Source organism: Hylobates moloch, unplaced genomic scaffold, assembly GCF_009828535.3.
Source record: "Hylobates moloch isolate HMO894 unplaced genomic scaffold, HMol_V3 SCAFFOLD_16, whole genome shotgun sequence".
Lineage (NCBI taxonomy): Eukaryota > Metazoa > Chordata > Mammalia > Primates > Hylobatidae > Hylobates > Hylobates moloch.
In genome coordinates, this window is record NW_026652291.1 from 16,668,537 (window position 1) to 16,693,828 (window position 25,292).

The 25,292-nt window shown below is 35.7% G+C and overlaps 1 protein-coding gene across 10 annotated transcripts in view; it reads right to left on the reverse strand.

Annotated features, from left to right (window-relative positions):
- Window positions 1-25,292, reverse strand: part of TTC8 (tetratricopeptide repeat domain 8) — a 53,396-nt gene that overhangs the window by 19,164 nt on the left and 8,940 nt on the right. For 3 of the 10 annotated variants that reach the window (XM_058429561.1, XM_032179751.2, XM_032179756.2), the window contains 7 exons: window positions 19,177-19,297; window positions 17,815-17,878; window positions 17,547-17,706; window positions 17,229-17,318; window positions 14,902-14,946; window positions 5,735-5,820; window positions 1,520-1,607 (listed from right to left, as the gene is read on the reverse strand). In XM_058429561.1, coding sequence (XP_058285544.1) covers window positions 1,520-1,607; window positions 5,735-5,820; window positions 14,902-14,946; window positions 17,229-17,318; window positions 17,547-17,706; window positions 17,815-17,878; window positions 19,177-19,297 — 654 coding nt within the window. Of the gene's footprint in view, window positions 1-1,519; window positions 1,608-2,895; window positions 4,702-5,734; window positions 5,821-14,901; window positions 14,947-17,228; window positions 17,319-17,546; window positions 17,707-17,814; window positions 17,879-19,176; window positions 19,298-21,717; window positions 21,877-22,329; window positions 22,675-25,081; window positions 25,112-25,292 lie in introns of those variants that run through there. The other 7 variants (XM_058429560.1, XM_058429559.1, XM_058429565.1 and 4 more) reach the window with 5 other exon arrangements.

Here is a 25,292-nt window from a genome sequence, read left to right on the forward strand (position 1 = left end):
ATTCCATCGCTACCAAAAAAAAAAAAAAAAAAATTACCCAGGCATGGTGGCCTGTGGTCCCAGCTATTCAGGAGGCTGAGAAGGGAGGATCGCCTGAGCCTGGGAAGTCAAGGTTGCAGTGAGCCGTGATAATGCCACTGCACTCCAGCCTGGGTGATAGAGTGATACCCCAACTCAGAAAAAAAAAACTGTTTAAGTTGAATATATTACATATAGAAGATAAAGTTAGATACCAGATAGTTTCAAACATTTTTGAAAGTCATTAAAACATACTAAGACTAGCACAGTAAATTTATATAACTTTCATTTTGCTTCTTTTTCATATGTTAATTTTTATCCCCATATTTAGGAACTAGTAGCACTTCCTTTTATATCTCATCTTCTTTTGAATCTCCTTTACCACATTTTTTAATTTAAGAAACTTTAACAGATAAAGCAAAATCATATCACCACCACCACTTGTGTTTTTCTTTCAAAACAGCCTTGGTGAGGGTCAAGAGGTAACTTTACTCCACTATTGAAAATTCTGGCCAGGCATGGTGGCTCCCACCTGTAACCCCAGCACTTTAAGGAGGCCGAGGCGGGCGGATCACTTAAGGCTGGCAGCTCAAGACCAGCCTGGCCAACATGGTGAAACCCCATCTCTACTAAAAATACAAAAATTAGCTAGGCATGGTGGCATGCATCTGTAATCCCAGCTACTTGGGAGGCTGAGACAGGAGAATCACTCGAATCTAGGAGGCAGAGGTTGTAGTGAGCTGAGATCATGCCACTGCACTCCAGCCTGGGCAACAGAGCAAGACTCCATTTCAAAAAAAAAAAAAAAATGAAAGAAAGAAAATTCTAGGTGGCCCCATCATTTCTGCTGTGGCTGCAGGTAGCACTGCAGCAGTGACTAGGTCTGGAGTCAGAAAGACCTGGATCTGAATGCTAACTCCTAACCACCAAGTGACCCTGAAAAACTTACCCCTCTTTAAATTTAATTTTCCTTAAGAGTATAAAGGAAAAGATAAAACTCACCTTTGCAAGGTTATTGTGAGGGTTAAATTAAACTGCATATATAATGAACATGATAAAATGTTTTACACTGAGTAGGTGATCAATAAAGGAGAAGTATTATTTTTATTATTATGCCTCAGCCGAGTAACTAGGAACCTGCGTAAACACAGTCCCTGTTCTCTACTACCTGCTCAAGTGGGATACAAATGTACTGTAGAAAATAAGGCCTCATTGGGGCCTGTTACCTATGCGAGTAGTGAGCCTATGGTATTTTCTCCTGCCCTAATGGGCAATCTTTCAAATGGGTCTTCTTATTTTTCATGGCGATCAATTTCTTATGAGACAGTTACCGTCCATATGTTCTCATTTTTTCCCTTGCTCTAAAGAAAAATAAGTTAAATCTAAACATAGTAACTTGCCAAATATTCCTGAAGAAGCTGTTTACTCTCTCCATGCAATGGCCAGAATTTAAACATTTATTCTGAGAAGGCAGATTTCAGTCAAATTAAGATTTACTTACTTTTGCCAAGTACAGAAATGTATCTACCATTTCCTGCTGCTTCAGGGCTGATTTAAACTGTTTTTCTGCTTCACGATACATTCCCAACCTACAAATAGCAATTTTAAGAATTAGACATTCAACTTAAAAATAAACACTACATCATACCCTGAGGATGAATAGAGACAAATTGTAAGAGGAAGCACATACCAAGGAAGGTAATGTTGCACATACACATAAATTAACATGTTTATTTATACAGCTTAGCAATAAGTTGCCTATCTCCCATATTCACTGGCTTCTAACCCCCAAATGGTATGTAAAGAGTCTGTCTGAAGCCTAGTCACAGCAGGACTAAGATAATAGCTGCTAGTAAGCCAGGTCACATCAGTTCACCACCCAAAGAGCTTATGATCAGCTGGACATATGGCAAGTGACCTGAATAAATGCTTAGAGTCTCTATATTACTGGAAGAGCTGAAGGATGACATTTATTTGAAAACATCTTCTGCTCTGAGACAAAAGCACATTTTTAAAAGCTATCTTTAAAAGCTATTCTGATGTAAGTAATAATTAGCATTTGGGTAATATAGTTATACCATTTTATTCTTCTAGAAATCTTGTTTTCCCTTATTAGATACCTGATACTGATTGTCCTAGTCTATGAATCTGAGATTTGCTCCTTGCCTAAATATGACTGTCCTGATGTAAGTAGTGCCTACCTCTTATACCCAGGAAAGAATCTGTTGCCACTAATTAAATCATTAAAACACACACAACTTTCAACAGGTCTATTCACTTATGTCCTTAATAGACCTGTTAGGCTTACTCATAACCACTCATTTTTAGCTATCTGAGAGCTACTCAGATACAATAATGTTTTATTTTGTGAAATCAAATCAAAATGATATACAGTATGCTCCATTGTGCTACTTTGATTTAAAGGCTTGGAAGAAGAGCTCTGATCATTTTTCATAACCTTAAACCTTAAGCACTGGTGTGGCTGATGCCCAAATAGCTATTGGAGGCCTTGGGATTAAAGTGGTTAAAGGCTAAAGTGAGAAGATGTGGGACATGGCAGAAGCCCCTACCTCTTCAAAGGTCCCACAGTTTCACAGGGAGTATTTATAAAATGTTATCAAAGAACTCTGAAGTTCTGAAAAACAACATATTTACGTACATAACATCAACTGAACATGCAAATCTTTTTCTTTCTTTGAGATAGCGTCTCTGTCGCCCAGGCTGGAGGGCAATGGTGGGATCACAGCTCACCGCAGCCTTGCCCTCTGGGGCTCAAGCAATCCTCTGTCTCAGCCTCCCAAGTAGCTGGGATTACTGACATGTACCACTATGCCCGGCTAACTTTTGTATTTTGTTTTGGTAAAGACAGGATCTCACCTTGTTGCCAAGGCTGGCTGCAAACTCCTGGGCTCAAGCTACCCTCCCATCTTGGCCTCCCAAAGTGCTGGGATTACAGGCATGAGCCACCGCGCCTGACCATGCATGCAAGTCTTAAACACGTGACTGAAATACAGTCACTAAATTCCATGAATTTAAATTATCCATGAGAGTCTGTGTATTTTTATCTAACTTGTTTCTTTCCAAAAATGATTTAAACGGGATTACAATAAAAAGATACATATAAAACAAGAATATGAAAACAGAAATAGATTATTTTAAAAACAATGTAGATAAATTTTAAAAATAAAAATATAATCAGAAATTTGAGCTACATGAAAGCCAAAGAACCATGTTTTTTATTACTACAGCCTTAAGAGATAACTTAATCTAATACTATCAAAAAGGAATCCACCACATGAATTCTTGTGCAAAGAAAATGGAGCATGCCATGTTCAAAGAAAGTCAAGGCATAAAACATCAGTCAAGTTCATAAACACCGGCCAATATCAAAGAATCAGAGTCCAGCTGCCAACTTTTTCTCTCTGACTTAAATTTAACAAAATTGTAAAGTGTCAACTGCATGCTTATTTTGTGATGGTAAGGAGATGAAAAATAAAGAAGGTAACAACCATGTCCTTAAAGCAATGATAATCAAAGAATGAAACAAAACATGTTCACAAGTAAATTTTATCATATTATAGTCAATCAGGAAATAAGTGCTTTGAGAGCACAGAGGAGGTTCAGGGAGATAGTAAACAGGCAAGATTTCAACAGCAAGATGTAGAGGGAAGAGCGACATTTCCAAAATAAAATTAAACCTGAACATAAGTACATAGGCAGTAAAGTACACAGCATGTTAGGGAATGCTGAATTTGATTTCATTGAAAAGGACATAATAATGGGAGTATGAGTGGATGCAGTGGCTAATGCCTATAATCCCAGCACCTTAGGATGCCAAGGCGGGAGTATGGTGTGAGTCCAGGGGTTCAAGACCACCTTGGGCAACATAGCAAGAACCTGTCTCTATAAAAAAGAAAGCTTTAAAAAATTAGCCAGGCATGGTGGCATGTGCCTGTAATCCCAGCTACTTGGGAGACTGAAGCAGGAGGATGGCTTAAGCCCAGGAGATTGAGGCTGCAGTGAGCCACAATCACATAACTACACTCCAGCCTGGGTGAAAGAGCAAGACCCCATTTCTAAAAAAAAATAATAAAATAAAATATTATTTACCTTCAGGCTATGTGTATAAGGTTTATATGAAACATATAAGAATTTCATCTTTAAACCTGGGTCCCATCCCCAAGATAGCTCATTAAATATATTCAAATATTGCAAAATCTGAAACACTTCTGTTCCCAAGCATTTCAGATAAGAAATATTTAACCTGTAATTATTTACTGTCCTCTCTCCTCCATTCTATTGTAAACCATTTGAAAGAAGGGACAATCTAATCCTTGTACTCCCAGTTTCTGGCAGAGTAGCTGCCCATTAAATATTTTACTGAGTGAATGAATGAATGTATAAATGAAAGAATACTGAATATGTCATAAAGATGGGCAGGTATTAAAGAACAGAAAAGAAGGATAATTTAATATGACAAGGTACACTCATTTAAATGCCATCATATATGGATGGCAAAAGGAGTCAGAGTTTTGCTTTCCTTTAATTATCAAGCATTTCTGAAGGTTCTGCTTGGCAGCTCAAGATTTCAAGACTGTCTCCAAGAATTACATTCATAAGAGTTTAATGATATAATGGTCTAAAATTACCTTTTAGCAGAAAACACTTTCTCCATCTAGTAGCAGGAAAAAACACTTTAGAGTTTTATGTGAAATATCTAAATGGAAAGTAGTCTTAATTTCAACGGCAGAACAATAAACATGCTTTTTATCCCATTTATAGTCTTCTTTTTTTCTCACAGTACTTGAATGACAACTGAAGCTTATAAATATTGAAGTGTGCTCATAGTAACTGAAGTCTACCCTACTTTAATAAAAGATATTTATACTTATAAAATAGAATTGTTCATTTGTTTCTATTTTTCCAAATGTTCTATATGCATTTCAATATCAGCAACAAGTTTCAGATCTTATTTACTAGTTGCTATATAAATATTCATAAAATTCATTACTACTCTTCTGATCTCTCAGTTAATTTGCTTTAAAATACATTGAAACATTAAGAGAATATAAGAATATTCAGGTCCTAGAGAAACAATATGGAATTGTGGAAACAGCAAGAGAACTGGAGTCAGAAAGGGAGCTCAGATTCTTGTTCTGCCACTTACTGGTTACGTGAATTTGGACAAATCACTTTACCTTTGTGAGGCTCAATTTTTCTCATCTGGGAAAAGGACTAACAATAGCCACCACCTCCAAGGTGCTGTGAGACTTAAGTGAGATGGTATAATGTAGGAACAAAGTATCTCTTAACTGTGAAGTGTTTTACAGATGTGAGGCATCAGTGTAAATGAAAAGGTTTGATTACCAAGAGAACAGAACTAGAAATCAGCAGACTTGGTTCTAGTCCCTGGTCTGTTACGCACTAGCTCCTGATGCAAATTACAGCCACTCTCTTGGCCTCAGCTTCCTCATGTGAAAAGGGGAGTTGGGCCTGATGGTCTCAAAGCTTCCGTCTCCCAGCTCAAAAGTGTTATTATTCTAAAGGTATCAATTCTTATTGCTACCCTGTGATTGTTAAGTAAATGCTTTATCAAGTGAGCCAAAGACACAGTTCTCATTTCTTCATGGGAAAATCTCCCCCCCGAAAAAGTATCAGATTTGAGACCCTAAAATACATGGCCACTTCTAAGCCCTTCACAAATAATGAAATTTACCTGTAGTAACATTTTCCAATCTGTACTTTCCACCACCAGTCCTTGTACTGAGATTGCTCTGTGGAGAGGGCAGCCAGATCCAAAGCCTTTGAAAACAATTCATTTTAGATTAGTATTTTCTTTTCTAACAATAAGCAGTCAGGAAAATAAATAATGAAATAGACCATATAATTAACACCAATCAAAACGTGCATTAGAAATCAGACAGAAACTCAAGTTGCTCATGTTTCCAGATGGCCCCACCAATTTTTGCTAATCAGTTCCAGACCAGAGGGCTAATAGCAGATGAGATAAAAACACTCATCAAAGGGAAGCAGATGTATAATATATTTGAATATAATTTTGATATACAAGACACAAAATTGATATTAAAAAATGCCTAAGTTTTTACCCACTCCCCCTGATTTATCTACTGTATAATGATTCAAAATGCCTCCAAACTCCATGGCAGTCAAGTCTTTGGTGTGTAAGCCAGATCCAGTGGCAGTGCCCACTTTCAAGACAGATGTAGAGAAATAAAGAAAGATTAAGTAAGCAGGTAGAGAAAAAGTTTGGAAAACGGGATTGTGAAGAAGAGTGAAAGGAGCTGGAGTATTTGGATAACTGTTGTCTTCAACAACCATCATTTCACTTTTCTGTCACCTTATGTCCCAGTAAATTCTAAGGAGCAGACTGCCCTTTGCTGCAAACTGAAAAAGATCTTCTCTTCAATTGTTTTCATATTTTACATTTGTTTATCCCATATCTTTAATACCCTCGAGTTTGTTCCCTCTGTTGTTTATTCAAGATTAGACAAGAGGTGACTAAATAAGAATTAGAATTTTATATAAAGGAAGTGGAAACCATTTTTGACAAAGGGAAAGCAAATCAGTCTTTGTAGAAATTTGAAGCTCTGATAAAGATGTGATTAATAGAAGCTGGGGCTACTAGTTAAGAGAGAATTCTGATTTTTTATAATACTATTTTTCTCTCAAGGCTGAAAATTTTTTATTCTTTAGCCAGTGTTAACATAATCATGATATCCAAGAGCTCGGTTAAAGTAACTCTTAGATTTTCAGTTCTATTATCTCAAAACACATCCCAGATTACTGTCCACTTCTTAATATCAACTCTTTTCTGAAATGAATGTGAGTTCCTTAATCTTACTGTATAATTATTTTTCCTTGCGTTCCCCATCTTCTCTTGCTCCAGGGGAGATCTTTAAATATGCAAACTTCTTAGAAAGAAATGGTGACACCATGCTGAGCCTCTAATGGACTTGAAAAATCAGCATCTCTACTTGAAAGCTATGAAAATTAAAAACAAGCCACACACTACTTTCATATGCTTATTTTTCTTCCCCACCACCCTGCCCCCAGACAGAAATAAAAATGAAACCAAAAAAAATGAGGAGAAAAGTATAACTTCAATTAGCATTATTTTCAGATATACTAGAAAAACACATTTTCAGCCAGCTTAATTCAGACATACATGGTAAATATCGAAACATTTTAAGTTGATCTTTATAAAGACCTTTTTCCAGCAAATAGATCATAGTCATTCTCATGCTTAGTATAAACAGACCTTCTATTTTTTAGAAAAAGACGTCATGCAAAAATTTTTCATGTATTCTAACTTCCCAAGGTTAGATTTAGTGCTTTGGGGAGCTGGTTTTGCTTGCATAGCTGGTCCTAAAACAACTCGTCCTATGGAGAACCCATATGTTTGTGCTAATCCAATTAAGGATATTAATATAAATTACTGATACAGAATAAAAATGGCAAAAATAAATTATGATGAAGACTCAGGCTGCTAAGGACTGAACTCTGACCTTTTTTTCTCTTGCCCCAAATCCTTTCTAAGGAGACCCTACAAACCATAAAATGTCATTAAACAGTTTTTTTAAACTAACCTGGTATAATGCGGCCTGCTTTCCAATCTGACTCTAGTATAGCATCACATGAGAGATGGTAGACACCCCCAATCTTAAACATCCCTATGTACTGACTTCAAGTCTTTAGACAAAGATTACCTTTCAACCAATTGCCAACTAAAGAATCCCTAAAACCCACCAATGACTTGTAAGCCATGGCTTCGAGATATACAGAATTTTCAGGCCCAATCACTGTATACCTTCCATGTATTGATTTATGATTGTAACCTGCAATTCCCATACTTTCCCGAAATGTACAAAGCGAAACTCTAACCCAGTTGCCTTGGGCAACTTTCTCAGGACCTTTTGAGACTGTGTATCCCCAGACCGAGGTCGCTCATATTGACTCAAAATAAACCTCTTTAAATATTTGGCAGAATTTGGTTTTTCTGTCCTCGCTGCACTAAAGAAAAACATTTGTGACAATTTCTTTCCTTTCTTTTTTGATACAGTCTTGCTCTGTTGCCCAGGCTGGATGGAGTGCAGTGGCACAATCTCCACGACTCCACCTCCCAGGCTCAAGCAATTTTCATGCCTCAGCCTCCTAAGTAGCTGGGATTACAGGTATGTGCCACCATGCCCAGCTACTTTTTTATATTTTTAGTAGAGACACGGTTTCACCCCATGTCGGCCAGGCTAGTCTCGAACTCTTGGCCTCAAGGTGATCCGCCTGCCTCAGCCTCCCAAAGTGCTGGGATTACAGGCATCAGCCACCATTCCTGGCCCGTTTGGGACAATTTTAAGTGGCTGGCAAGCTCCCTGAGGACAGATAATCCTCTTTTACATCTCTGCTGTTGTTCTGGAATATTGCTGTGCACAGAAGAGGTACTCAAGAACTATTTGTTGACTGAATTAATTATAATCTTTGTTTCTGACCTCTGTTGACAATACCTTAAGAACCAAACAAAACTGTAATAGTAATAAGATTCATAATTAAAAGCTATTAACCTTAAAATTTTTAAGTGGTGACAGAAGATCTATATTTCTTTAATCATTCCCAAATTTTTAAAATAAATAACTATAAGACTTAAATTTAATGATCTTTGGATGATTTAGTAAAACCAATATCTAGGTATTAATAAAAGCTCAGAATGTCATTTTTTAAAGCAATAAGTTTATAAAAGTCCAAAAGTAGAAGGAATTTTGGCAGATCTAAGTTTAAAAAAAGTCATCCTTTCACTATTGTTATAGTTGTAACAACTTCGGGATGATGAAATTAAAGAGGATGTGGAAACAAAGATTGCAGAATCACCAACCCACATGCCACTTTAGTTTTGTCAATACCAACAATATTGTCCAAAAAGGGAAAGGTGGGAAAAGGGAGTTATTAAATACTCAAAGGCAGGAATAGTTTTCCATATATAACTTTACTTTTTCCTAACATTTAAATACCACTGCATGGCGTTCTCTATCTCTACAGTATTCTTCCTATTTGTCTGTAGATAAACACAGAATCACCAGCCCACGTGCCACTTGAGTTTTGTTGATACTGCCCACCCCCACAACATGAGAAAAGCACTAAAAGCTCAGACAGAAAAATCGTTTTCCATGGACAATCAATTTCATACTTTCTTAATATTTAAACACCATTTCAAGGTATTTCTTATATTTGTCTATAATATTCTCTGTATTTGTGTTAAATACTTTATTTAAAGAGAAATTTGGAGGCCACCCAAGGTATCTAAATATAAAAACATCTCTGATTTCTTAACATGTTAAAAAACAGAATTCCTTTTTTCTTTTTCCAGCTAAAGTTACAAAATATATGTAAGATATAAAAATACATGCTTTATACTCATTATCTAAGTCCTTCTTCCATTCAGAAAATAACATTTCTGGTAAAAGCAAGAATGACATTTTAATGGAACAATCTGATCCACAACAGCACTATAATGTGGCAAGACCGTACCAGAGTGAGAAACAGAACAAGACATCTGTCCGACTCAGCACCCCTAGCACCCATCAAAGTACCAATATATACAACTCAATCATTATTGTTTAAAGAATAAACTAATCAATGCATATATCAATATATGAATTAGTAAATGAAATGGAAAACAAAGGAACAATTTGGGTTTTTCACTAAATAAGAACAAAACAAATTGCTCCATTTTATGTTCTACAAAAAATGTATGTATATTGGGCGTCAGCAGATGAAAATAACAAGCAGAGTACAAATTGGCAGCATTTTAATATATTATTGCCCCTAATTTATAATTCATTTTACTATAACATTATTGTTGAAAAATTTTAAAACAAAGGTAAAATTAGACTTAATCTCCATTAGTACCATGAGGTACAACATAGGCATTCAACAAATATTTGTGGAATGAATACATCTTAACCTCAAAATACTACCATTTTAATGTTTAAGTAAGACCTTCTAATATCTGTCACAAATGCATATTTTTAGAGTTATACTTCTACTTAACATACTAAATGGTATACTTTTGGCTTAACATTATAAAATAAACACTTTCCATGTTTCTGCCTAGTGTTTATAATTATGGTTTTTAATGGCTACATAAGATTCCATCATGCTATTTATTATAATTTACCAAACTCATTCCCTATTGTTAAACATTTAGGTTGTTTTCCCAGTAGTTTTGCCACTATATCTAAAGCTACAATGAACACCATTGCAAATACAGCACTTTACTTTTTCCTGCAATCTCCTGAGATGTGAAATTACAGAAACAAATTAAGGAACTATCTTTATGACTAACTGCTCTATATTATCATATTGTTTTCCAAATTGTCGTACCATGTGTAATATCACCTATAATGTATGACAACTAACTGTACTCTCCCTCAGGATTTTTTTTCTAATTTCATGAATATAAAACTCAAAGTCCAAAGCCTCTTTATTTTATATTTTTGTTGTCATTAAGAAAGTACACCTCTAATGTGCTTATTTCCCAGCATTTTTTCTAGTGTAAATTTTCTGTTTTGGGGTCATTTCTATTTTCATAAAAATTTTTCAAAAATTAAGATCAGCTTTTTTTTTTTTTTGAGATGGAGTTTCGCTCATCGCCCAGGCTGAAGTGCAATGGCGCAATCTGGGCTCACTGCGACCTCTGCCTCCCGGGTTCAAGCAATTCTCCTGCCTCAGCCTCCTTGAGTAGCTGGGATTACAGGTGCCCACCATCACGCCTGGCTAATTTTTGTATTTTTAGTAGAGACAGAGTTTCACCATATTGTCCAGGCTTGTCTCGAACTCCTGACCTCAGGTGATCCACCCACCTCAGCCTCCCAAAGTGCTGGGATTACAGGTGTGAGCTACCACACCCAGCCAAGATCAGCTTTTTTATACATGATAAATACCAATATTTCAAAATCATGCTTCATGTACATAATTCCCCCTTCTATTGCCCTTTTACTTCTGATTTTGTTTCTGTCCACTAGATAGAGATGACACATATGCATCAGTAAGTCTTTTTCCTTTGTGATTATTTCACAAATCCAACCAAACTGATGAAATACCCCATTGTTTGCTAGTTTTAACTTTTTTTAATTCTTCATTGATTAAATATCTAAAATAAAGTCCCCAGACAAATTTTCTCGTGTCATTTAATGAATTATAAAGATAAAAGAGTCAACAATTTTGTTCAATATTGCTTGTTTTTGGTGTTTTAAGAATAAAAATATATAATTTATAAATGGGGACTCTAGTTCTCAATAGTTTTTACTATCACCTCCGTGTTAATGAGATATATTTGAGTCACGTTTGTTGTCTCTTTTCTCTTCATTTGCTGATTTCTTTCATTGAGACAGGTAACACACCTCCTCTTGTTTTGTTTGCTATAGGGAGCTCTGGTTTTTGAGTTCTGCTAATATTCCCCAGGTCTATTTCACTACACGGGAACGCCTGGCATTACACCCTTCTATTAACCATTGGTTTTTAAACTACTATATTCTAAGGCAGTATTTTCCAATCCTGCCTGAAAATTAGCATTGCCTGAGGAGCTTTATTAACAACAGACTCGCCAGACCTACCCTTGAGGATTCTGACTCAGGAAGTCTAACACAGATCCAGAAGTCCTTATTTAATAATTCCCCAGGTAATTTAGAAACAGAGCCTAATATAGAAACTACCCAACAGCCCCAATGTTTGAGGGGCAAAAGATGATGGGGTGGGACGAGCAAGGAGGAGGGCTGATGGATATGTTCTAAGTTTGCTAGCCCTGCTATAATTCAAGTAGCTCAACTTTTGTCTGTTTTACATATTTGGGTCTAGATAAGATTTCACTTGAAGAAAAGGATTTTGCTGCTTAAAATAAAGTTTAAATGTTACCACTCTATCTGTTTAAAATCAAATTTTTTAAGTTCATATGCATGAAGAACTATGATACTAACATAATATGTAAAAATTAAAGTCTGCTAACCCTTAGAATCTCTAGAATATTAAATGCAGTAGTGCAGGGAATAAATCTTACATTTTTTAAATGTGATTTTTATTCCTCAATAAGAATGGGTAAATTCCAAGATGTAGAACTACATCCTCAAGATGAATCTATTAATAAAAAACATTGTCACCATGACCTACAAATGGTTTATGATCTGTCTAGCTTCTGAACTCATCACTGATAACTCTTCCCCCTCACAGGCCTCACTCAGCCACACTGGCCTTCTTACTGTTCCTTAAACAACCCAAGCATGCTTCTACTCAAGGCCTTTACAGTTAAAGCTCTTTGAAAATGCTCTTCCTACACATAATGATGTGTTCCTGTCCCCCTTCATTCAGGTGTCTGTTAAAATGTTTTCTTTTCTTTTTTTTTTTTTGAGAAAGAGTCTCACCCCGTCACTCAAGCTGGAGTGCAGTGGCATGATCATGGCTCACTGCGCCTTGACCTCCCTGGGTTCAGGTGATCCTCCCAGAGTAGCTGGGACTACAGCTCTACCTCTCTAGAGTAGCTGGGACTACAAGCACGTGCCACCACACCTGGCTAGTTTTTGTATTTTTTGTAGAGACAGGGTTTCGCCACATTGCCTAGGCTGGTCTCGAACTCCTGGGCTCAAGTGATACACCTGCCTCCCAAAATGATACATCAGCCTCCCAAAGTGCTGGGATTTGGCCACTGAGCCACATGTTTCTGTTCAGAGAGACTTCAATGACCACTCCCCACTCCATCCAAAATAGCATCCTCCCCCACGTCATTATTTATTCCCTTATCTGCTTTCCTGCTTCTTTGTTGTTACAGTATTCATTAGCCCGTAAGACTTTTGTTTCTATTCCTTGCCCAACCAGAATATTATCTCTAAAAGAGCAGAGACTTTGTCTGTTTCATTGTGTGATCTCAGGGCTGGAACTGTGGTTCAAACATATATTGGATGAAAGAACAGATGCCCCTGATATGCATTAATCTTCCAAATACAAGAGTATCACTTTATGATACTCTAGTAATTTGAGATTTACTAATTTATGAAATGGAATAGCATTCTAATGCTTTTTAATTACAGTTTGACCATACAATTTTATATATCATCATGCTGAAAGCCTCTCACCAGCTTTTTATGAAGTTAAAATGGCTGACTTTTATTTACAGAAATGTGCACAGTTTCTCAGTTGTCCCAACCTTCATTTTTTCTTTTCCCTACATAACCACATGTATGAACACCACATTCTGTATATGTGGCCCAGGCTGTCCCCTACATTTCAATGTCACATCTCCCAACACATGCAATGGTATCTCCACTTAGATAGCCTTTTGTCGTTTCAAGCTCAAAACGCCTTCAAGTCACTTAGTCAGCTTCTTTACAAACTGACTTCCTTCCCTAATTCTCCCATTTCTGCCAATAAAACTGTCACTCTTCTCACAGCATCTCTAGGAGGCAGATTTGACCTGTCTGTCTTTCCTTTGTCCCTAGCATCAAATCTATCATCAAGTTCTGTCACTTCCTTCTTTAAAATGTCTTTGTGGAACTCCCATTTTCTAGTATAAGGCCTATTTATTGACTATTCCACATCTCGTTCTTGTTTTTGCCCTTTCTTTACATTTCCTTTTCCTCCTTTCCATACATTCTACTTATTTTATGGATCTTTACTAATATCATCCCTTCTGAATTTTTCCCTTTCCTACTTGGTAACAACTTCACAGTTTGACAATTACCTCTTTAATTATTTCATTTATGTCCATTTTATTTCTTCAGCTAGATTACATGGCTTGTAGAGGCAGGAAAAAGTATCATATTTTTTATTAGTTCTCCTAGTGTATAGCTAGTGGTTGAAACATAGAAAACACAATTAAGGGGATGTCTATGGTGGCTCACACCTGTAATCCCAGCACTTTGGGAGGCTGAGAAAGGAGGATCACTTAAAGCCAGGAATTCAAGACCAGCCTGGGCAACATAGGGAGAGCACGTCTGTACAGATAATTAAAAAAAAAAATCAGCTGGGCATGGCGGTATATGCCTGTGGTCCCAGCTACTTGGGAGGCTGAGATGGGAGGATTGCCTGAGCCTGGGAAGTCAAGGCCACAGTGAGCCGTGATAATGCCACTGCATTCCAGCCTGGGTGACAGAGTGAGACTCTGTCTCAAAAAAAAAAAAGAAGAAGAAGAAAAAAAGAAAACACAATTAAGGAAAACATTTTTATTTTCCTAAATGCTTAATATACGGATATAAAGCCTTTTACCTGGAACTAATAGGAAAATGAGAAAACATGCAATCAGACACTGTAGAATGAACTGCATTTGATTTGACCAAAGTTGTTCCATTATTGCTCATTTGCATATAAGTATATGCAAAAATCAAAACAATTTGAGAAGTCATACGCATATAACTTTAAAATTCTCTGTTAAGAGGCTATGAAGATGATTCCCTCTACTTTTGTATGTTTGAAATCTTTGATCATAAAACGTTAATGATAGGGGAAAAGGACACACCACAAAAATAACAGAAATACGCGTGTTAGTAAACCTATACTATATAGACTAAGGAAATAAACAGATCAACAACACCATTAGCATAAAAACTATAACTTTAACACAAGCATGTTATGCAGTATTCTCAATTACCTGTATCTTCCCATTTATTAGAGATCTACATACTCTATGAATCACACATAGTTCTTATCACTTGTATATTTATACACATTTTCCCACTGAAACTGAGGGTGGATTTTAAAGTATTAGTAATTCTCCAATCTTTAATAATTTCATCTGCTTATAAGGTCAAAAATAGAATATTTCAGAATCTAAACTTCCAAAGTCAGAAAAATTACAATAAAAGAAAATAGCATGAATTCAAAACTTACAGTCTTAATATCATTTTCATGATGAAAGATATACTCAAACAAAGCCTGTGAAGAAAAAAGTGCCAAAAATACATTAGATTTTTTTGTTAATTTGCTGTTAACAAAAGCACTCTAAAGCCCTGGATTTATAGATAAAAGGGCCTATCCATCTTTTGTTACAGTCACTCATTTTAAAATATTACTATTTACAACTGATTCTGGTTTTAACAGAATACAAATTGGAATGCTCAAAGAATTAAACATTTTTTTCATATTATATATTTTATTAGAAAAACTATTGAAAAGTTTATTTCTTAAAGACCAACTTCAGGATTGTCGTAAAACAGATGCAGACAATTCTTTATATTCTCTACATATATTATACAGTGATTATGATATTAATAATGACAATTTAGACATAAAAAAACTGGAAGTTTCTACTGAAACAAAGTAGAGTACAAGGGTAAAGCAGGTGTTTTTTGCTTAATTTTTAAAGCTATTTCTCCTTATATGGTATTTATAGTAAGTCTATGATTCAGAATATTCAGGTTTCTTTAGCAGGGTGCTACTCAGCCAAGCTGGACATTGGAATCACCTGGTGGTGAGGCACAGATCAGACCACTTAAATTAAATTAGAGTTGGGGGGATGGCAAAGCCCTGACCTTATATTTTTTAAAGCCCTCAGATAACTCTCATGTACAGCCAGGGCTAAGAACAATTATTTCCAATATTTCACTCAACTACTCTAAACAAATAAGCATTTACTCTTATTGGTACTACCTTTTTCCATAATACCATCATGTTACACTTGCAAAGAGGCTAACATCCCTGGAAAATATCAAGGTTACTAACAAAGAAGACTTGGAGGCAACCAATTTTTTTAAAAAATCAAGACAAGGCCTTTCTTTAAAAAAAAAAAAAAAAACCTATAACAATCCCTCCATTTGTTCTGTTATAAAGAAACAAAAGTTAAGACTGCAATTGGTGCTACTACTGCCATGAAAAGGACATTACAGCATCAAAGACAGTGTCATAGAGTCACCCTAGACACCCCAAGCAATATGCCTATATTAAAAATGACTCCTGGTGGGTCAAGGCAAGCTGGGGGCCAAAGACAGAAAAATCTGGCATTATTTCTACAACACACTAAAAAAGCACAAAATCTAGTTCAGGCTAAATCTAGTAACAGACCAGGTCTGTCCTGGATGCATCTTAATTGAGAAAAATGCTTCCACTGACTGACTCTCTGGTCAAAAAATAGCAATGGTATCAACTAGCCAGACAGTCCCTTCAAGTAAGTGGCCTTAAAGGGTAGGGAACCAGATATTCCATATGAGTTGCTTTCAATACTCCACTCTCATAAAAGAAAGGGAAGTAAGGATAGCTTTACAATTTTACTAAATGAAGGCAACTGGATTTCTGCCAAACAAGAATTTAAGAAAAAGATCAGCAGCATTATTATTGGCTAATTCCCTGTCTACCAAATGGCATCTTTTTTTTCAGACTTAAACTTAAGTCTGTACAGCTAGTGTCCATTTTAATTTTCTCTAGAGTGTTTGGTATTTAGTAAACACATATGTTAAACACTATTAGAACTGAGATTAGGAATGAGCTCAGCACTTATGCTCAGAGATTTCAGCTAAAAACCTGAACTAGGCTTAAACCAGTTTCCGGAAGATAAGTGCTCCTGTCTCTGAATTACTGCAAGCTCACCCTCAAGGTTTATATACTGAAAAGGTCATGGACACCTTCCTTTATTTTTCTTTTTCTCTTTCTCTCCCTCTCCCTCTCTCTCCCTTTCTCCCTCTCCTTCTGCCTCTCATTTTCTCTTTAATTTAAAGGAGCATTTAATCTTTGAGTAGTGATAATTACTAATGTAGTTGGCATGCCACTATGTGGTTTGAGTAATCCTTTTTGAGATGCCTGATAAATTACTAATTAGGGGTACATAATTTTTATCATCCTTTGACAGTCCTAAAAACTGACAAGGATAGAAAATTATTTCTTTGAGAATAGTCCAAGCTAAAAAAGAAAAAAATACGTACATATACAGATGACTTCTTAAGCTTCATTCTACAAAGATGATGCTGCATACCTGCTTTCTTTGTTATAAATTACTACTCTTTATCAAGGGAAAAGAATTTCCTATAATAATGGTATATGTACTTTATTTCTGACTTTCCTTAACTCAATTAACTCAAAGAGTAAGAGTAATTTTACATATAAAACATTTCCACTTCATTAAAGACATTGCCTTTCCTTCACAAGTTTTTATTCATTTTCTAATTTGTCATTATCATCATACATGTAATATTACTTCATATCTCAAAATCATTTTAAGTACATACCTTTGCCAACTTAGGTTTCTGGGAATATTTTGTTAAATTCAGTCTAGATAAGTTTATAAATGGTCCATCAGGACTTGTAAGCATGGAAGCCTACAGAGGAAAAACAATAGAACAAGAGATCTGAAACTTTCTCTTGAAACGTAAACAAGTTTAATATGCATAAAAATATAAAGGCAACATAAATAAAAAGAATCACCTTCAAAAATCTTCCATATAATTCTCCACTATAACAACAGGGGAAAATGATGTGCCATAATATAAAGCTACTTTGGTAATACCAAAGTAATACAAGGCTATGGGAAAGCTGATAGAATTTACCGTTCCCAGCCTGACAAATCTTCCGGAGGAGCTGGTGATAGGGCGGGCTGTGTAGGCGGTTCTGGGTGTTCTGATAGCCTGTTCCATAGTGCCTGGCCTTCCACTCTGTGTGCTGGGCCTGAGGAAACCTGTAATGGGTCTTCCAGCTTGTGTGATTGGCCTGTGAAGATTATAAATTGTTATAATACAAAGAAGATCATTTGAGGAAAGACTCTCATACAGTCCGATCAATATTTAGTGGCAGAGGATATGAAGCAGAAGTACATACCTAACGGCCTGACTAGGCCCTCCTGTCTGATTAGTTCCAGGGAGTTTCAAAGACGTTCCAGGGCCTAGGAGACAAGATGGCTAATTCAATTTATATATCATCTATTAATCTGTAAAAATTGTAAGCTAATACAATTTTCAGAATTGTGCTGGCCTGGTGAAAAAGACATTAATAGCAAGAAATGTATTTTAGGGAAATGTGTTTTAGACTAATATTTAATGAGTACCTATCATGTTACTTATGTCATCACATTTAATCTTCACATTAAGTTTGTAAAGTAGGTAGTATTAACCCATTTAACAAAGGTTCACAGAATTAAGTAAACAGGTCAACCTATTAGTAGGGCTGGGATTTAAACTCAAGACTAACAGGCTCCAAAGTTCAAAATAATGGTTCTATCCTCATAGTTCAATTATTTCTCACACAAACTTCTCCCAGTAAAAGATAATTTACCCACAATATCTAAAATTTAGATATTTTTAACTCTAAAAGAACAAAATAATGGTTAAAGAAAGATATTTTAACATAAAAATATGTATTTTTTTCTCAATTTCTATTGGAAGGTTTAAAATAGCTATTACCTTCCAAAAGATATAAATGACTGAGAACTATAATTACCAGCAAGACCACCATATGTCCTGGTTATCAGTCAATACCATTTTTTTTTTTTTAAGGCTAGTCAAGTAAAGCAGTGGGAGTGGAGAAGGAACAAAGAAATCCGTAATGGGTTGTGATCAATTAGTTGTAAACACCACTGCACTCAGACCAGCCATTATCCAATACCATTTGTACCACCACATCTGCAAGCTGGGGACTGTGCCTCTGTGACAATCCCAACAGACACTCACAGCCCAGCATATCACCTCATTACCTCACATTATGACTTAGAGCAAATCATGTTCGATTATAAGAATAAAGTGATGTTTTCGAATGATCTTTTTTTAAAGTCCTCTTAGAACGCCTCTGTTGTTTGGATACTTCACAGATAAACAATACTCTGATATATTAGACAAGCAGTTCAAATAAAATGTACTTTTATAAATTTTTCCATATGATCAGCAGTTGAACATAGGTATAAATTATTTCTAAAATGCATAATATAGCTTATATTAGAAAATTGTTATACATCAATCTCATACCTTAAATTTAAGATAACTGAATTGTGGGGAAAAAGCCTTTGTACTGTAAGGCAGAACAGAAACCATTTACTTGAAGTAAAGTTTTTTTCATCATTTTTGTTTCATGTCTATAATGTTTATATATATAAAGTGTAGAAATATATAGGCATATATATTCCTCTTATACACAGTATTCTTCCTCTTAATGGTATTTCATTAACTTAACTGAAAACCCAATACTTACGTGGAACTTGAGCAATAGCATTTTCATCCAGCATCATTTCTGCAATTCCTTCCTGCTCTATATCAATTTCATCTATGTATACCATTTCTGTTAGTGCTCTTGCTTTTAAGATCCAAGCTGCCTAAAAACCATGGATAAATAAAATACATATTAAAATAGCATTAGAAATACTACACAGCTTACAGAAATAGCCATCCTTCATTGTTGTTATTTCATTTTATATTAAACATGTTTACCTCTTAACACATTATTTTAATTTAAAGGGCCATGTCAAAAACTAATACAAGAAGGCATCATTATTAATCAAGAAACAACCAATGTATCAATTACATAGTAAATAAAAGTGGGGTAATCACCTGGTAGTCTTCTAACACTCCTTTTTATAAACAAAAAGATAGATCTTTAGAGAAAATTTTACTAAAATAATAATTTGAAAACAAATGAATAAAGCTACAACCACATTGTTCTTTCTGCCTTCCTCCTTCAAGGCCAAGTCCTTTATTATAAAGCCTTCCCTTATTTTCCACTTCTAAACCTATTACACGCTCTTGTCTTTCTCACAGAGACTTCTCTTTATGCCTCTATTATTACACACTTAACCATATTTGAAAAACACTCTAATTATTTGGGTATATATTAGCTCTTCCTTCCCCAGAATGCAAGTTTATATCTTGTTCACTTTGGAATTTTCCGTAATATCTATGGTTTTTGTAGAAAGTAGGTATTCAAGAAATGTTGGTTGAACTGAACTAAGATCAATTTATCCGATTCCAATAATGAAACAACACTGGTTGCTTTGTGATCTAGTCAGTAGAAAACCTGCTAGATAATGAAAAAAAGGGAAAAGGTAATTAAGAAATCTAAACTAGAAAATATTTTATCAGCTTTGCTTTACCTTGAAAAATTCAATGTAAACATGTACACAATTAAATTTCTTATTAAACATATGAAATTGTTTTATCTGAAATTTCTACCTTTCCTTTACTACAGAATAGAGGCAGAAAACAATAAAGCTTGGTGTGCTGTGGAGGATTTGAAAAGAAGGCAACTCTTGAAGCTGCAGCATATTAGTGACTCTAGAGCCTAGAGGAAGTAGCAGCAAGGGAAAAATGGGGAGGGATTAGGCTCAGTATACTAGGAATATATGGCTATGAAGCAGGCTCAATGAAGGCCAAGGGACTGCGAAAGGAATAGGTGAGAGCTACAGGAGGTCCAGAAAGTCCCCATGTAAAGAACTCAAGATGCATTCAGTATATATATTCATTGAGCACCTCCTAATTAAATACCATCAGGCTAGGTTCTGATAAGGAAACATAAGAAGATTAAAACATGGATCCTAATTTCCCTGAACACATCACCTATTGGACGAAATATGACAGGTGACAAGTGTGTGGTTTTATAGATGTTGGAAAGCAAAGATCCTTTTGTGAGCTCAAGTAATTGGAATGCATTCTATGAACATTTTTTTAAAAACAAAAAAAAGAATAACATCATGCATTCATTTTAGTGGGAATAAAGATGGCTGCCTCTACAACATATTTAGGTTCCCAAAGTGAAATTACATTCGGTTAGATGATTGGCTTTGGCTTACACTTTTCTGGCTGAGGTTTACTGGATTATTTAAAAATTTAGAACAAACTGTCTCGAATGTTGTCTATGAATTTAACACAATTAGATGAGTAGAATATAGACTCAAAAAACTAACTTATTTGTAAAAAAATTTAAAAAAAAAACAATTCCTAATGGAACTCCAATTGGAACGCTGAGAGCCACCAAAGTATAGAAAAACATCTCAGGTTTTCACTCATCAAAGATCAGGAACAATACCATATCTATACAACTGTTCCCAGGGATCAGGGATGTCCTCAATGGCTTGAGCTAATGTTCTAATTTAACTTCAAAGATGGAAATAGGCAATACTGATTTATATTAAATCTCTACAGGCCATACTGCCCTGCAAGTATCTGACAGCTCTGATTTTTCAAAAGAGCATTCTTTGCTCAGCACTCTCTGGTGGACAGGAAGGACTGCAGCATTTTCTGTTGGAACAGCAAAGCACGACATGGCTCTGCTTGTTCATTCCCATATTACTAGGGGGCACCTACTGCAGGCTACATCCTGAGTATACAAAGAGGAGTAAATCATAGTCCTAGTTCTAACTGGAAAGAATTTCCATGTAATGGGAAAAATGTAATAACAAAAATGAAAAACAAAAAGAAGTGTGTGGTAGAACAGAGGAAATGTGTCCAGCTACCTGGGAGTGGAAGGAAGGGTAGAAGTGAAGAATTGGGCCCAGCAGACAGGCAAAGTAGACAACAGGCAGGCTAGCTAGAGAGCCTATGGTATGTTTGGAAACTCTAGGAGAATTGAGTGTAGGTGAAGAATGAGGGAAGCGATCGGAGAAAAAGTCAGGAGCCAGGTGATAGATCCTGTATGCCACAGTGAGGTATGTAAATTTTTATCCTGATGAGAAGCTAATGAGGCTTCAGAACTATGATTTGGAGTCCTACCTAAATCAAGTTTACTTATTTATTCATTTACTTTTTGAGATGGAGTTTTGCTCTTGTTGCCCAAGCTGGAGTACAATGGCGTGATCTCGGCTCGCTGCAACCTCTGCTTCCTGGGTTCAAGTGATTCTCCTGCCTCAGCCTCCCAAGTAGCTGGGATTGCAGGCATGTGCCACCACGTCCAGCTAATTTTCTGTATTTTTAGTAGAGACGGGGTTTCACCATGTTGGTTAGGCTTGTCTCGAACTCCTGACCTCAGGTGATCCACCCTCCTTGGCCTCCCAAAGTGCTGAGATTATAGGCATGAGCCGCCATGCCCGGCCTTAAGTCAAGTTTTAAACATCAAGTTTTATCATTATAGTAGCATTTATATAGTTGGTTATTAATATATTTTACTTTTAACTATTTTCAAGTCCATACTGTTATTTCATAGTCCAATTCATCATGATTCTTGACATCCATCCCCCAACTGACCTCTTAAATATTAAAGAGTTACAAATTTTTTATATTAGGCTAAGCAAAATATAGAAAAGAAAACCCACTCTTCCTTCCCTGCAATATGAATAAATACTTCCGAAGTCAAAGTCAAATAGGAACTTTTTTTTTTTTTTTTTTTTTTTTTTTTTTTTTTAAGATAGGCTCTCACCCTGTCTCCCAGGCTGGAATGTAGTGGTGCAGCCTCAACCTCCAGAGTTCAGGTGATCCTTCCATCTCCCACCTCAGGTCTCAGGTTCCACAGTAGCTAGGACTACAGGTGTGTACTACCACACCCAGCTTTTTTTGTTTGTTTGTTTGTCTACAGAGATGGGATCTCACTTTGTTGCCCTGGCTGGTCTTGAACTCCTGGCTTCAAGTGATCCTCCTGCTTTGGCCTCCTAAAGTGCTGAGTTTACAGGTGTGAGCCACTGCACCAAGGCTAGGAATATCTTTTTAAAATTTTTATTCCATAAGAATCCACTTTTTCAAAAAGATAGATAAATATTAATTTAATTTCTAAAATATAATTCTTAAGAAACAATGGTATGAATTTTTGATATTTACAGCTCTAGAATAAAATCTACTCAGACTGTTATTCAATTTTAAATTTTATCAGTGTTTGAGAAAATTAATCTTCCTGAGTTCTCTTCTGTCCTAACAAAAATGACCTTGAAAATCACATATCACTGCTTGATTAAACATCCGACTGTTTTCAAAGAACTGCTCCTGGCAATGTGAACAATTCTTGAGATTTTAATGAAAACAGCAGATGGAGCTTTGGCTTTAAAAAAATAATAAATTTTTTTTACTTTGGAAACAAGGCAAGTATGTTTTACAGCCCTAAAATCCTCTGCCTGTTTTAAAAAAACAAACCAAAAAAAAGTTTAAAACTAATCAGTGATTAAAATAAAATGAATAACAAAGCACACACAGCAATCCCAAACTACCCCTTGAAACTAAATAGAAATATAAATTTGCCTTATGAGATATGTTTACTTATTAACAAATGGGAGGGTCACACAGTTTTAAAAAAGTTTATGTAAATTTATTTAAATATTTATGTATTAGAAGTACCATAATATCAATAAAAATAAGAATTGATGCTTTAGGAACTTTGTTTTTTAAGGGAAAAGCACAGATTCTCCCAAACCAAATGAATAATCATATCAATTTTTCCCTTCATATCTGTGAAACACAATCCCATCTCATTCACCAACTGAGTTAGTCTCTAGGACATTACTCCTGAGGCAGATACTTGTCAGCAAACATCAGGAAAATATTGACTCACTCATTCCATCCACTGTGACACTAGTTCAGTTTTAGTTATAAAAATAAACATATGAAGGGGTTAAAACTCTGCTGACTGAGCAAAGCATGTTTAAATTATTCTGTTACTCTTAATACAGAATGCAAGGCCAGTAGTTTAAAGCATGTAAGAAACAATTTTAGGTTATTATTAGAATAAGGCTATGAAAGGAACAGTCTGTCTGACCTGATTTAGACATCATAAGACTCAGTAACTATGGACACTCTGCCTACTCTAGGAAAATGAAAACTTAGGCACAAGATACTGAATTGTTATTGTATATAGCCTCATTCCTTTTGAAGTTGTAACAATGTGCAAAAATAAGAAATTCCAAAAGTGTAAATAGTAAGGCCAAAAGAATCTAGTCAGCCTTGTTCCCTTTTGTATCATTATCCAGTGGATAATTAAGTCTATACAAAAAGAACTGGAAAATAATGCCAAATACAGATTTTTCATGAAGTCCTTGTGCTAGTTTAAAGCTCTTAAATGCCATTTATAGTTTTAAAACCATTTCTACAATGCAAATTATTGATGTTTTAAATTTTAATCAAAATCTTCCAAATTTCCTGAGAACAAAATCCACAGTATTTATAACTTTGATCCTTCTTGAATGACTTGTACCCATATTATGCAAAAAAAAGTTTTGCCCCATCTATCAGTTTGTAAATCAAGATTATGAACATTCAAAAGACAAATGTCAGCCTTTTAAAGAACACAGTGCCACATTTTAACCTATTTACAGTGTGTGTTTAATACTACACAAGCCTCCATAAGAGTACTTTGTAAATTGCTTTCTATTCTAAAAGGTTTGCTGATTACTCATATGAAACCCTAATAAGGTTCAAGTATTTTATTTACCTAAAAAAAAACCCTGTTAACATTCCATCTCGCTTGGTAGGGCAAACGCCTGGCAACATTTAAGCTCTCTGATTTATAACTCTGCACAACTTCTCTCCTTAGTCCCAGACTCACTGGCAACTCTCCTGGACTAAACGTATCACTGGCCAGGTGTCCCTCTCCTCTCTCCCAGGGTTTCCTCCCAATTCATTCCCTTGTGTCTTACCCAGTTAGCAAGGCCCTAGCTGCCTCCTATCCTTACCCAAATTGATTCGGTCGATGTGACTGTCTGGCCAGTGTCCCTTCCTTCCTCCCTCACCGTGGCAGGCTCCTCCCTCTTAGAGCCACCAGGTCAGTTAAAACCAAGACCTTCCCAAGCAGAGTCCACTCTTGACTCAAAACATGCCATCCCATCCATCACAGTCTTTCAGACATTTGTCATTCCACTGACTCTCCTGCTCCCTTTCTAAGCCCTTGGTTCCCCTCACCTCCTTCTTTATTTTTCTTATCCTTCTAATCCATCTTGGTCATTTCCATTTAAGCTCCAAGTCCCAATGAGTAGAGTGCATTATTAGTTCTACAAGGCTATCAATATACACAAAAGTATTGAAAATATAATCATTTATTTACATAAGAAGGCACAGAATGTCTGATAGAGATGGCTAATTTTATAAACCCACAGGAAGATATGCAGCAAATTTTCTAATCTATAGCAACAACTAAGCAATAGCATTAAAGAATTCTCTAAACTAAAGGCTGCAGCTAGACCTTTCTTTACCTGATGCACTGGCAATTCAGGATCTGGTTCCTGGAAAGCATTAAGAAGGCAGTAAACAGTTTTAAGAAATACAGTTGCTAAAATAAAAAGTCTTAATGACCAACCAAGCATTTGTAGGTGAACTCTAACTCATTCAATAAAAATCAAAAAAATTAACTTTAGTCTTCCTACAGAAGTGTTCTCAAGAGTTGTGTAAAACAAATATACATTG